The sequence below is a fragment of the Maylandia zebra genome, linkage group LG23 (genome assembly GCF_041146795.1).
Source record: "Maylandia zebra isolate NMK-2024a linkage group LG23, Mzebra_GT3a, whole genome shotgun sequence".
Classification (NCBI taxonomy): Eukaryota; Metazoa; Chordata; class Actinopteri; order Cichliformes; family Cichlidae; genus Maylandia; species Maylandia zebra.
The window spans coordinates 39,497,182-39,512,421 of record NC_135188.1 but is presented as its reverse complement, the minus strand read 5'-3'; the positions used below and the strand labels follow the sequence as shown (position 1 = coordinate 39,512,421).

The following is a 15,240-nucleotide window of genomic DNA, read 5'->3' as shown; positions in this document are numbered from 1 at the left end:
ATAGATTGCTGGTTTAAGGCTGATTCACATAATCGTGACACTGACCCCTGTAGGCTCTGTGTAGGTCCAGCAGACACCCATGCCCTTTCCTTTAGGCCATCTTGCTTTTTTTTAGAGCATGATAACATGAATGTCTCCTGGTTGTCATCTTCTGTTCAGCCTTTGGGGAGACCTCAAGCAGAGTCTAGCTACATGTCGTCTTGTTCGGAAGGAATTCTTGTTCATATAAACAAAACTCTTTGTGGACGGATTAAATTCAGAACAGGAATGGTTGTACCTTCTGTAACAGGTCCTTAGCACTCTTTTTGATATCAGATTTTGGAATAACACATGCATCTTTATTGGAGGCTTCACATTTCCTAAAAGATTAATTTTGCATTCAGAGAACCTGGTCTTAAAAAAAAGTCAATTTCACAGCATAATTTATAGATTTCAAATTGGGGTGATCATTATATCTACCTGACCCTTCAGCATTCACATCCGTTCTCTAGGACCTTTGGTATTTACCTTTAAAATGATCTACTACACATGTCTCTCTATCTGTTGCATGGTTTACCTTCATTCCACTGTGGACTACCAGTAGAAAACCCAAGACATCAATACTAATCATTAAAATATTGAAAATGGTACCTTAATCAATGGGAGGTGATTCCAACAGCCCACCATTAGGATTTCAAATCCATACAACTAAAGGAAGAAACCTGTTTTAGAATAATGGGATGAGGACTCATGATCATAGACTGATCGTCGAGCAACGACTTTACATTTCAAAAGCATCTGCTGTAGCTCCGACTTTCAACTGCATTCTGCCAGCGTGGTGAAAGTTGACATTTTGTCTGCTGCTAGGTGCAGTTAATCATTTCTTCCTAATGATGCTTTGTTTTGACAGAGGATGCAACAACCCACAAATTCATTATATCTCTCAGTTTAGATTTTAGATTTAATGCGAGGGTAAGTCAGCTTAGAGGAAATGGGAGTCTCACAGCAACCTGACCTGCACAGGAATAACAGCCCAACCTCATCATTACCAAATGATTACAAAATCTAATTTGATGTGGCTACTGACTTAAAAGTTAATTCAGGAAAATAATGGTTTTGTTCTGACTGAGGTACCCTCTGTTTATGTCAGTGGACTATGTAACTCCATCCTGTGAGTGACTGAGGACCAATTTCCAGTTGAAGTTGTTATTATGTACACACCAATGAATAGATTAGAAAGTTCAGCCTCTGAGAGCAGTGCAGACCCGCAGATTGCAATAGAGACTAAAACAAATGGATTTTCACAATCAGTCTTTCTGAGATGATGTGATAAGGTTTTAACTTTTGCAGTGCACACATTAGTGGTTAGAAATCTATTACTCAAAAAATTAAAGGAACACTTTTCAATCAGAATATAGCGTCAAGTCAGTTAAACTGCTGGGAAATTGATCTGGTCAGTTAAATAGCAGAGGGGGTTGTTGATCGGTTCCAGTTGCTTTGATGTTAATGAAATTAACAACAGGTGGACCCCCCAAAACAGGAATGGTTTTACTTTTTTTTTTTTGACATTTGTTCTCTCATCATCTTTTCTGACTGTTTTGTATTTAGCTATGGTCAGTGTCATAACTGGTAGTGAGGTGATACCTGGGATTGTGGAGACCTCAAGTATAGCCTAGCTACATATCTTCTGGTTTCTATTAAATTGTTTTCTCATATAAACAAAACTCTTTGTAGAACGATAAAATTCAGAACATGGATGGTTGTACTTGCTGTAACAGGTGATTATCGCTTTCTTTTTGATATCAGATTTCTGAATAATGCATGGATCTTCTAACCTCCTCTGGTGGGCCCTGTGCTCATTGTGCAGCATTATGGAGCCTTACTGGCATTTGCCATAGGACACCAGAAACTGCAGGTCCACCACTGGCACCCTCTGCTTTTCACAAATGGGAGCAGGTTTTCCCTGAACACATGTGACAGATGAGAAAGGGTCTGGAGCAGAGATGGGCAGTAACGCGTTACTTGTAACGCGTTACTGTAATCAGATTACTTTTTTCAAGTAACGAGTAAAGTAAGGGATTACTATTGCAAAAACGGTAATTAGATTACCTTTACTTTCCCACAGGAACGCTGCGTTACTGCGTTACTAAAACCGTGATATTTTTGCGAGAATGTCGCATGACAGTGACGTAAGAGTAACGGTCATGACAACAGCTGTGTGCAGATCAACAGTGGATTATATATCGAGTACGGGAGAGAGTATGAGCGTGCAGCGTTTAAAGCATGGAAGTACTGACCTTACTTTAAGTTTGATTCCATAAAAAGTGACAAAAACATTAGTGTCCATTGTGTGTGGGAAGAAAACTTCTTTTTAAAGCAAAAAAACCCCCTAAACTTCCAAGCAAGCACCGAGTGCGACATAATGGGAAACTCACAGAGAAACTGCCGTATCCTTCCACTGACCGCTGCGGCACACCTGCACCAGGGTAAACCTCCGCCTACCCAACTCCTGCTTTACAGGTGAAAATAGAGCAAAAGGACCGCTAGTCTTTGATTTTATTTATTTTCTGCTGTGTTTTACTTGCATCTATTTGAAAGACTGAGTGTAAACACACAAAAAAAAAAATTTATGTGCTGGAATGTGTAGAAAATAGGTTTAAATATTAAACACATTTCTTCCAGTCAGAGAATGTTGCATATAATAAAATTTTTGCTTGATGCATAAAGTTAAAAGATTAAAACTAATAAAACTATAAAAGTTTTAAAAAGAGACTTTTCCATTTGATTACATTTTATATGATGGATTATGCAGAAAAAGTAGAATTGGGCTGAAAGATCTATCGCTTTATTACCTATTCAGGTTGTAAATCGTGTTTTTAAAAAGTAACTAAGTAACTAAGTAATTAATTACTTTTGAAAATAAGTAATCAGTAAATTAACAGGATTACTTTTAGGGGGAAGTAATCAGTAATTAGTTACTGATTACTTTTTTCAAGTAACTTGACCAACACTGGTCTGGAGAAGCTGTGGAGAACGTTATTCTGCCTGTATCCCTGTTCAGCATGGCTGGTTTGGGGGTGGGTCTGAGGAGGCACAGATCTCTAGAGGCTAGCCAACAGGACCTAGATTGCCATTAGTTGGTTAGTTGCCTTAGATCCATTGCCAGACCCTACACGGGTGCAGTGGGCCCCTCCTGGTGCTTGATAATGCCCATTGAGTGTGCAGGAAGATCCTTTAGGATGAAGGAATTGATACCATTGACTGGCCCCACACTGGCCTGACATACATCTAACAGAACACCTCTGGCACATTATGTTTTTGGTCCATCCAAACCAGTTTGCACCTCTGACTGTCTAGGAGCCCAGTGATGCCCTGGTCTAGATCTGGGAGGAGATCCCCCAGGACACCATCCATTGTCTCATAAGGAGCGTGCCCTTATGTCAGGCATGCACACAAGAACATGGGGGCCTAGATGTACCATTTTGAGTAGCTGCAATAAAAGTTTGGCAAAAAAAACTAGCCTGCTGCATCATTTTTCGTCTGTGATTTTCAGGGTGTCTGAATTCAGGCCTCTGTAGGTTGATAATTTTCATTTCCGTCGACTGACGTCTGTATCAGTATAGATTTCCAGGACTATTTTTTTTCCAGTTGTATATATATTACATCAGAAAAATGCTGGTCAGTACAAACAGGACAAAAAAAAACACCATAGCATGGGCATGTACCAGCAATAAAAACCTGCAATAGGCTACCACTCATCATCTATACGTATTCTACATCTATAAACACAAAGTGGAATGATGCTACATTGAAGAAAAGATAAGCACACATGAAGGTTTAATTATACTGGAACCTATATACTGGCATCGGTACTTCAATTCAATGCTGTGATGTTTGGTTGCTCATTGTGGGTGTTTTGTGCAGACTCGTCAAGTTCTTCCACAGCAAAGTGAGAAAACATTTCTTTGTAGACCTGGCTTTGTGTACTGTTAATTGGAAGTAAAAGTGTGTTCAGACAGAATGGGAAGCAAATGCTAGATGTGGCATGATGGCTTGTAAGGTCAGTGGAAAAAAACACAAGTGGGCGTGAAAAGATGCAAATTGCTCCTGTTTTGCAAAATGTTAGTTTGAGCAAATGCACATGAATGGTGCCAAACCAAACAATGAAAACACAGTCCAAGACTAAAGCCACTCAATAGTTGCGTCTACCTTCCTTTGGCCACAATTTAGTGCAATCCGAGAGTGTAAAAAGATGTCCTGTACACAGAGAGAAAGCCATTCAAAATGTTGCAGACATATCAACTGGTTTCTGGAGCATCCTAAATGGAGTACAGGGATCTACTTTTACCAGGGTGTATTCTTGACCTTTGACCCTTTCCTGTGTTCACAATTTGTTGTTGCGCTACCCCACATTGTTAACTGAAAACCATAAATTCACTTCCATCCGCCCAGAGACTACCAGAATACACTTTGGGAAACAAACAAAATCCAAAACAAAGAAGTTTGGGATGAAAAAGCGAACACACCAAAATAATCAATTTAATCACTGAAACAGAAAACAACTCTTGAGATTTGCAAAATATTAGAGACTGGTGATGTAGAACAGCTTCTTAAAGTGAAGCACTTGTTTTTAATCTTGAAAGATTAGGTAGAATTTGAACAGGAGGCTCAATAAAAAAGAAAATAAAAAAGTTTGGTTTTTTTCCTCTGCTGCAATTTCAGAAAACTCGCTGTCGAGCGATAATGTCAAGTGGCAGGGGATGAAGTGTGATATCCCGAGGATTGAGGTGAAGGGATTGAAGTTTCAACAGCCAATCAAGATCACAGGGGATCTTTCTGGGTTTTCCCTGAATGAACATCACAGGCGGCGTGCCACAGTGGTCGTAAATTCAATCTAAGCTGAAGTAAAATGTCAGGATAGGTAGGCCGGGAGTGACATGTTAGCTCTGCATAGAAAATAGGATTATAACAAATCAAATCTGGAAGACGCAGCAGCAGAATAAAGGCCCAAAAAAGCTGGTTGGTTAGGGTTCAATCCATGGTTGAGTCCGCTTTACGAACATAGATGAAAAACGAACGAATTTAGTAAGATTACCAAAAACATATTCATGCATAAAGGAAACGAACCTCCCCCCAACCCTAAATTGTTAAACTATTTACAAAGCGTATAGATTAGCAGTACAGTAGAAACACTTGTCCTGCAGTAAGTCTGCTTAGCTGTACTCCAGTCGATTATGTGTACAAGACAGAGTGAAAGCAGTGTGCAGTGACATGTCAGACTGAATTACAGACGCGAACTGTATCTGATCTGTCCCACAGAGAAAGCAGCGGAGAGACATGCCCACTGAGGGCCTGCATGAGAAGAGCATTTACACAACATGTTTTAATCAAGCATTTTAAATTTAATCAGTTATAACTGAGGAAGCACATCCATTAGGAGACAGAGAAGTGGACGGAAAGTACATGCTGATTAATTGGGACCCCCACTCCACAGATCCCTCTGCTCTCTCCGTTCTTCCCTCGAGTTCCGCAGCGAGCGCTTGAAAAGTGTATCTCCGCATTTGCCTTTTCACACTCTCGTCGCTCTCCCCGTCTCACCTGCCTAATTAACTGTCAGCTGAAGCCATTTGTTCTTCTATATTTTATGGAAGAAAGAATAAAAATAAATAAATAAAATTCCACCCGAGCTGCCATAAACCCTGAAAGGATATGCTGGGTTTGACTGGGCTCTCTGTGGATGATAAAAGCGCACTAGGCCAACACTGAGAAGAAGTGATAGGAGCTTGTACTGGCAGAGAATCAAATAGGTGTTCATATATTATGTACACAGTGCTGCTGACTCTGTGTAGAATATCAAAGGGTGCAGAGGTGGGTGAGGAGCATTAAAAAAACCCTACAGAATTCTGGCTAATCCTTAACCAGTTAAAACTAAAATGCAAATTTAAAGGGGATCTTTCATGCTGTTACAGTGGCAGGATTCTCATATGAAACATGGAAAGATTCAAATCATGAAGTCAGAGTATGAATAAGTAATATATATGTGGGGCGATCATGGCTCAAAGAGTTGGCAGTTTGTCTTGTAACCGGAAGGTTGCCGATGTGGCTAAACTGTAGCTTGCCTCCACCAGTGTGTGAATGTGAGAGGAATTGTAAAGTGCTTTGAGGGCCCCGAAAAGCGCTATATAAATGCATCCATTATTATTATTATTATTATTATTATTATTATATAAGCCAAAAGCTCAAATTTCATACTGTTTATTCCACTTTTGGCTCTGTATGACATCACTGAGCGCATACATGCCTAATATGGCACAGACAGGGAACGGAAGCCACACCCACAAACCATCTTTTATGAGGGGCAGCCAATCAGAAGACAGTTACCTTAAAGGGATAGTTCATGGAGCTTAAACATGAATTGCTGTACAGATAATAAAAAAGATAGATAATTCTGAATAATGCAATGCTACTTTATTACAGGCATGTGCTCAAAAATGTGCATAATAGGTGCCCTTTAAATGCAGCCTGGTACAATTAGCAGTGAAAATGAAGGGCTCAAAATATTCTTTTGATGAAAAATACAGTAAAAGTACAGTTTAGTAAAAACATATCTTTTCTACCTTTATTGCCTGTTCTCAAAGCTATCAGGTAATGGATTTTGCAAACCATCATTATCCACTAAGAAAACTTAATCAGATGAAGAAAACCAGGGAGACTTTTATCCATCATCAATTTAAGGCTACAATGACTTGCACCTATTTTCCCATTGCCACGTTTTACCTCTGCGAGACCGTTTTGTTCATCGCCCATGACAAATTTACTTCAAAGGAAGCCTCCATCGTGACCCATTTTCTCTTCCACCAACAGCCGAGCTTTTGCCCAATAAGGCACAAAGCGGGAATTTTCCCATGAGCCCCCCTTGCATCCAAAGCTGGTAAGGCGAACGAAAGGTACCGAGGCGGCCACATGAGGCGGAATTGGAGGCAATCACTTGGAGTGCTGCTAACATAATACACTGAAGATGATACGAAGAGAGATTATGTACTGACTCATTAAAGATGAACAAACACAAGCTGCATCAGTGTTGCACAAAATAACCAAGATAGATGTGATGAGTGTGAATACAATGAAAAGGCATAGGATTGGAGGAGAAAGAAACACAGCGGACACGGCTTTTATACCAAGTGAATCACTTTCTTTTTCATATACAGATGTGATAAATGACTCATCCTTTTCTATCTTCTATCCTTCCTGATAAAAACTCAAGGTCCATTCACAAAAGGGCCAGGAAAGTAAAAAGACCTAATTGAAATATTGCATATTGAACAGTGCTTGGTAGGGATGTCACCAGAACTGATATTTCCAGTAGCTTTCTATACCACAATTCTGAAAACAAGAGGGCACTTTCCTGATACCATGGGTAATATAGGAGGCAATTATACAGAGTGGGATTTTTACTAAGATAATAATAATTGGTACTAAAAATTAGATATTCATTTGCAAAGCTGTTTATACCAACAATGACATCTTTCCCTCCTCCTCCTGCAGACACACGACTTCACACAGCAGCTACAGACAGACAGGCACACAGTCCCTCTTATCCCTAGCCCCTCCCACCACCAGCAGCTGAACTCTTGAACAGCAGCAGAACAAACTTGCTAAAGCAACTTAAAGACCGACACCCCTGTCTTTGTGAGAAATTTCTAGGGGCCTGTAAATCTCCTGTTTCAGCAACGACGAAACTGTTATCATTAATATTGACCAAGCTGGTGTTAACATTACCATTTAACTATTAGCTCTCTGGCAAGTCATGATCAGGATAGGGGCTAGCAGCTATGGCTAGTGTTAACATTATTGTTGGAGCTAGGCAGTCCTGCCCATCTGAAATGATAACGGACAGCGTTAATTTAACAGGCAGAAATGTGTTATGGTCTGTAAGAGCAACTAGACAAAAACAGTGGCGGTCAATAACAACAAACTTAACAACTATTTTATCAGCTATGATCATACTGCCAACTCAAAACCTTAATGTAGAACATGAAAAAAGCTAATTATATTTAACATTAATTGCCTGATAGATACTGAAGAAAAAAGAACAGAGCAAAAGCAAAGTGGTAATACGTAGAAGTAACTCCTCAATAAAAAATATTGTATCCAAGAGAAACAACGTGGTGCATATTCATAGAGGAAGAGCAGAATATCCCCAGCAACAGCAAGGCGACATTTACCAAGTATTACACTACAAATTAAGAAACTACCATTGGGGTTGTTACCTAATAATATCTGACTCTAAAACTTTCATCCTACATGGACAAAATAAGCACATCACTCCAAAAAACCAAAGCTAAAGTAAAGTAGAACAGGACCTACTTTGAAGCGCCAACTGGCTAATCTAGAAATCTGAAGCAATGCCATTGTGTAGCGCAAGCTAGTGCGACACTGTATCCTCATAAAACAAGCGATCACTGTAGGGAATGAAACGAGATTTCTTACCTATTGCCATTTCTATGATGCTCATTTGGCTCTCTGAAGGGAAAAGGATTTTTGGCGGCTTGTCTGTCAGGGGAGCTGTGAAAACACAAACAGAAAGAAAGAGAGAGCGCATTAAATTTCACATCTTTTCTCCTCGGTGGACTGTGGGAGTATGATTTATTCATTAAAGACCACAATAAAAGCGTCCTTTAAATGGGAGCAAACACATGGAAATATATATATTTAAATAGTGGACAGAAGAAGAAGGAGAAGAAGGATGAATTACCCAGTCAAAGCTTTAAATATCAGTGTGCATGCTTTCAAAGCAGAAGCTACTTCAGTACTAATGCCACTCATTCTTTGAGTAAGTCACGATACGGTGCCAACACGGAATACATTACAAGCTGTTTTGTATATACAGGGGCTGTGCAGCTACTCAACCATTTCCAAAAACACCGTGTAATGTCAGGTAAAAAAACAAAACAAAAACATTTGCAGCTGCAGTGGGCACGGGAAGGTCGAGAGCTGCAGGAAGAGATGCTGTCCTTTCAGCTGTGTACAGCTCATAATGACTGCAACACGGGAGTTTCACAAATGCTTACAGTACAGCAACAGCGGTAATATTAAAATTAACCTAAGAAAAACAAAACCGCCCGAGACCAGCAATGAGATATAAATGATCAATATGTCAGCCACGAGCACGTTGCTGATTTAAAAGCCTATCACATTTGACACGAGAACAGCCTTCGGTCCCAACTCCCTTCGAAATGCACCAACTCCAATTAGACAGCTGCTGAGTAACAAAAGACGTGCACTTAGAGGCTCCTCATTATAATGATTCCCTAATTGGTTCTAGTCTTCAAAGTGGCATCGGAGAGGTTTTCTATCTTTGCACGCTTGGAAATACTCGGAGGGTTGAGGCTTTTTTTTCTTTTTCCATACAAATGAGTTGCGGTTTGACTGCAGCAGCGATCGTTGAGGTGAACCTGGGAAAAATGAGCCTGGGTTTAGAGAGTCGATCGACAAGATGGAGGCGAGTTTTTTGGAAATTTAAACTGAGCTGAAATCCCACGTAATATAATTCAGCACAACGCGAGATGGTATCATAAAATGTGTTATCCCAACAACCGATCCTTCGTGGGCACTCAGATCTTCATTTGGCCTCTGTGTAGAGCAGCAAATAGCAGCTGGGAGCTTTATGATGCAACTCAAAACCCTTTGAAAATGATTTCTCACTGATGCTGCAGGCAAGATTCTGTCTTGACGAGGCCAGTAAAACACATTATAAAAATTATACTATTTTGGTCGAAGTATTTGGCTCGTTTTTCAAGAAAAGGATAGTTTTACATCACCCATTTTAGCAGGTGATGTAACTGGTACTTATATCACTTGGTACATGGAAGTTTCTTATTAGTATCTATAGCTTTGTAACAAATAGTGCTTACACTTTATTTTAAGGAGCTTGTGGTCAACAGTTGTTGCTAATTAGCATCCACAGTGGTAGCGCATTCCTCCTTTGGCTGTCACTATGAAGTACTTATTTGTAATTTCTGCCTTATTCTGTTATTAAGTAACAGATTTTAATTTTATTAAGGCTTAATGTTAGATTGACCCTGACACAGGGGCTGTAGCTGGCAGCTGTCTGCGTCACTACGTGTTTTTCTGTGTAATCTGACAAATAACATGAATTTTATGTGAACAAACTGACCCTTGAATAAGTCTGCACTCTGGTTTTGGTGAGTGAGGTTTAACTACTTAATTTCTGTTACTTTGGACTAATTAACAGGTCTGTGCTACGCAGCCTTGCTGTATATGCTAACACTATCAAATGTCATGATTTTGACATTTTCTATAACACTCACATCTACTTTCTCCATTTGTTTGTTTTTCCTCTAATTTACTACATGTGTTCAGTTAATGACTTTACTATTACCAGATCATCTATAATCTCCTAATGTTAACCTTTACAGCAATCTCTTGTGGTCCTAGTGATTCTTTTCTCTTCCTAGTTTCCATTTCTTTTCCATTTTTTCTTCATGAAAGACTCTGTCAGTTTTATTTTCTACCACATGCTAACCTAGTTTGGATAGCTTCTGTCTGCATGACCAAAGTCTGGATTTAAAGTTTTAGATTTTGGATTGGTCACTGTCCAGCACCTGCACAATGATTGTTTTTTTTTTGTCTCAAACTATTACATCAATAAAAAGGAATTAGGAAGTCATTGACCCCAAACTCTAGGTGGCTGTGTAGTGTAGTAGCTTGGTGAAGCAGAATAGAATAAGTGGCTTATAATGACCAAAAAAGAGATAATGTTCTGTGATGATTCATGCTATTATGTAAGCCCTTATTTCTAATAGTGAACATGTGCACAATAATATAAAATGTCAGCAGACAATATGCAGATTTACAGTTGCAGTGAAAGTTACAAAGGTCACTCAAATAATTACAAAATGTTGCCTCCTGTTCTGCCACATCTATGGATTTGTTTGTTTAGGCCTTACTAACACAGGCCCAGAGACCCCGCAGCTGTTACGGAAAAATATGTATTCCCTGACAAGTTGATGAGTGGTTGCTGGAGGTTGCAGACAGTGGCTGGATGAAAAATATTATGAGATACTGCAAAAATATCTTATTGCTTTGGTCACTAGTAGATTGCCGCTGTCGCCACAGTATGTATAGAAGACTCCAACTTGTCTGCAAACACTGGCCAACTAGTTAGGAAGTGGAAACCGAGACAATTTGCCTTCAAAGCAAAAGTTGCCCTTTTCAGGGTAGGACGACTTTTCTTTTTGAAGGAAAACATTCTCTAGTGTTTGCCGCTCTTTTTTAAATTTCACTACCGCTCAGGTGTCAGAGGCAAGTGTCTTCCATGCAAACTATTATTGATTGTAGCCATCTCCTCATGACCTAAGTAATCATAACACAGTTTGTGATGCAGCACCATCTTTCATCGATTTCACGTAACCAATACTAGCAAGCTCCAGTAACCACTTGCCGAAAGGTTGGCAATAAACATTTTCCCCTGGTGACCAGATATTGTGGGTCACTAACTGATCCTCTAAGCCTGTAGTGACTGACGCCTCACCGAGTTTATCGGGTTAAGTTGGGTTGGTTATAAAATGTCTCCTGTGCTGAAGCCTCATAACTTGTTGCCCTATTCATCCATCCCTGCCTCCTCCCTAAGAGGTTTTTCAGCTCTAGAAAATAAATACACTACTTAGAAAAGCATCTACAAGGATAGTAGAAGTTCTTGCCCAGTAAAGTGTGCACTTTCAACGAAAAAGCAAAAATGACTTGATTGACTCATTTTATTTTTTATATAGTCGATTTAATCTGAAGAGGATGGCTGGACTCTCGGGAGAAAAACATTTTGAAAGCATCATTTTAGAAGGAAAAAAAGGAATAAGAGTTCCAATGTCACAACAACTGACCGACAAAACCATACTGTGGCCTTAAAAAAAAGAAACGCTCATGCAATGAGTAGCAATATGAAAGCAGGAAAATGCCTCGGAGGTCATTAATTACTGTAAAAAAAAAAGGTCCGCAGCAAATTATGCCTGTGCCAGGCATATTTCAATGCTGTATAAAAAAATTAAAAAAACCTCATTACCTTAATTACCTTTTTCTTGATGAAATATGCTTAGATTATTTTGTTTCATTATGACATGAAAAGAGAAGTGAGTTTTTTCCACTCCGATGGTTTGTCTTCTGTAAGACAATGCTGATTCTGAGGAGAGGAGATGGTGCATAGGAATGTATTTATAGAAACATGAAAAGAGAACTGAGCCGAGGATACAAACATCAAACATGGAGCCACAGCTCACTGCATATGCTGTTACTGTAAGGTGCATTTGTTGTGTAACTTCAGTTGTACACTGTAGTTTGTATATTAAAACCAAAACAATACTTTGTCATAATTACTCAAATCTATAAGATCCAATCAAACCCAAAGACCTGTTCTGTTGCGCTGCTGCATGAGCAATTTTGTGTCAAATTAATATTGCAAGCACTTCTTCTTTTCAGCTGCTGGAAATTTCATTGGCCGAGCTTTGCATTATGGAGAAGCAATCCTCGCTACGGCCTCCAGTAACACCTGGAGGTAGGAAACCATGATAGCTACTGAAGTTACACAATCGATTGCCAGGATGCGAAAATTGAAAATGTAGCACAGGGTTGGAAAAATCTGAAAGCTTTAAGAGTCCTGCTGGCACCAGCACCAGGAATACCAAAAATGTTTGCCCTGTGGCGTTCATACAGCTGTACACAGCAAAAAAAGTGCGAGAATTAATTTCTAATCATTATTTTAAAGTCAAGAAAATGTGCTCTCTACAGCCAATTAGCTTCTGAATATGTTTGTTCAAATATTCTCAAGGTCTACATACTTCTGGAAATATCTGCGTATATACTGACTTGGGGTTTTCTAACTAGGGACCAAACTCAAAACTTGATTTTATTTGAAAGATCATATCAATCTTCGAATATTACTGTACAGTATTGTGCACCTTGGCCACCACTCTTTTCTTTACATTTGGTTTCCAAGGAATTCAGATGGTCTCGAGGAAACTTTTTTTGGACACTGGCTTCTCTTCCTTGCACCTGACCATTTTCAGAGGAATATTGTTGTTCTTTGTTTGGTTTCAAAGTCACTTAACACTGAATCATTCATGAATACAAACAGTACCTAACTCAAAGATAAACCAGCGTGTGTCGACAGATACAACTTTTTCCATTTCTTTATCTGAATCTATGAAAAATGCAAAAGACAACACATTTTGACAGCATGCAGTATATCCTTAATAAAAAACCCAAAAGGTTAGAGGCCTATAAAATTATCTACAAGAGATGAACAGTGTCTGAAAGTAACATCCTTCAGAAATAAGATCCAGCAAAGACCTGACGCAGGACCTGAGAGATACACCTTCATTTGATCTACTGTTCACTGAAGCCTCATCGGAAATGGTTTCAGTGGAAGGGTGGCTGTCAAGAAGCCATTTTTAAGGAAGGGAAACGAGATATGCCAGATTACAGACTTATTAACACTTTCATTTTGTATGTAATTTTACCATTTCACTACTTTTTAGCCGAGGAAGTTTCCTTTGACCTTTGCAGCTTTGAACTTCATGATTACTGGGCAAACAGGATTAGTCCACTCAGTCTCAGTTAAAGGGGCATGACACGTTGTTCACTCACTCAACTTGCACTTAAGTGGTTTGACTTTTTTTCTTTTTTTTTTTAAACGCAGAAAAGTCATGCTTAAATTCAAATGTGAAGGCTAGTTTTGATTTGCTGTTTGCACCGAACGAGTTCAAGGTGAAATCCCAAACCTGGAAGGCAATCAAAGTGCCGATGTAATTTTTAACAAGCTCAGAGAACACGGGGTTGATTCTTGGCAAAAGCGGAACCATTTCGAAGCTAAAGTTAACAAAGTAGGAGAAGGCTCTTTAACTGTAGTAGAAATACTGCCCTTCACTGAAATCAAGGGCACGCTGCTACTGATATGCTGTTCGTCAGTGGGATCCCAACATGCTGGAAGGCATGCAAACGCGCATTCACACACAGACACACAAAGTTGAGATGCATTAGTGAAGCTGGCTGGTCTTCAAATACAAAACCATAATTCTGTGGTGGGTTATTATGAGTGGGAGTGGGCAGGCTTTTCACCGGGGGGCTAGAAACACATCCAGGCTGACCTGTTTCCCTGCACACAAACACAGATATATTATAAGCACATTACACACAGTCGCACACAGCCATCCGTGCACACATCGACACTAAAAAGCTTGATGCTGGCATTAGCTGAGGAGAAAATGGGTAACCCTTCCTTTTACAGTCCCCTAAATACAAAGACTTATCATGTTCATATAAAGTAAATTATAGTGTTTTGTGAGGTAGAAAAAGCAGGTGAGTGCAGAAAAACTACACCTGAAATACCCTTTATGGGAGAATATGGCCACAAACTGCACAAAAATAAGTAATTTATTGGAGCATATTATCCAACTGTCTCACATTACAGTACTATGCAAGTCTTAAGCCAAAGAGGAGACTTCATATTTTAAAAGTGGTCTTGAGCAACAGGCATTCTGAAGGTCCAGAGAACCAGAGAAATGTTTTTGTTTGTTTGTTAAACAACTGCACACTGACTTATGGGTTATTTAAGCATAAAAAATAAACTTAACTTAAGGAATGAACAACCATCTACACATAACACATCATATCTTCTTGTTTCTTTAGATGAATCTATGAAAAAAACCAAAAATAACACAGTTTGACAGACTTAAAATAATATTTTCACACCAACAACTGGATTCCCAAAGAGCTATCACTTGAAAACATGTCTGCATGGCACACAGTGTCCTTGTATAATTAGAGGAAACTGGACAAATGGAGGATAAAAGATGAAATGACAGGAATAAAAATCTCTGTCTGAAGTAAAAAAAAAAAAAAATCTAACAAAGAACTGACACGGACCTGAGAAATTTATCTGAGTTGATCCATCTACTGTTTACCAAAATCTAATTAGAAATAGTCTGATTAGAAGCGAGGACATCAGGCAGAAAGAGTTCAGGACAAATTACACAAGCACTGGACTGACAATCAGCAGCAACAGGTCTCATGGATGTTTGGTTAAAATCATGATCAATATGTATAAAGGAGGTCAGGTTGTTATGATTCTGGGCTCCATTTCAGCCAGTGGTGTCGGAGATCCTGTCAAAATTGATTTAATAATAAACCCAGAAAGGTACCAACAGATTGGTATCCACCATGCAAAGTGTATCTTAGGTAAAAACTTTT

At 39.2% G+C, this 15,240-nt stretch overlaps 1 protein-coding gene across 2 annotated transcripts in view; it reads right to left on the bottom strand.

Moving 5' to 3' along the window:
- LOC101468878 (interleukin-1 receptor accessory protein-like 1-B) overlaps positions 1-15,240 on the bottom strand; it is a 336,508-nt gene that overhangs the window by 125,094 nt on the left and 196,174 nt on the right. For both annotated transcript variants that reach the window (XM_014413138.3, XM_014413139.3), the window contains exon 6: positions 8,470-8,544. In XM_014413138.3, coding sequence (XP_014268624.2) covers positions 8,470-8,544 — 75 coding nt within the window. The remainder of the gene's footprint in view (positions 1-8,469; positions 8,545-15,240) is intronic.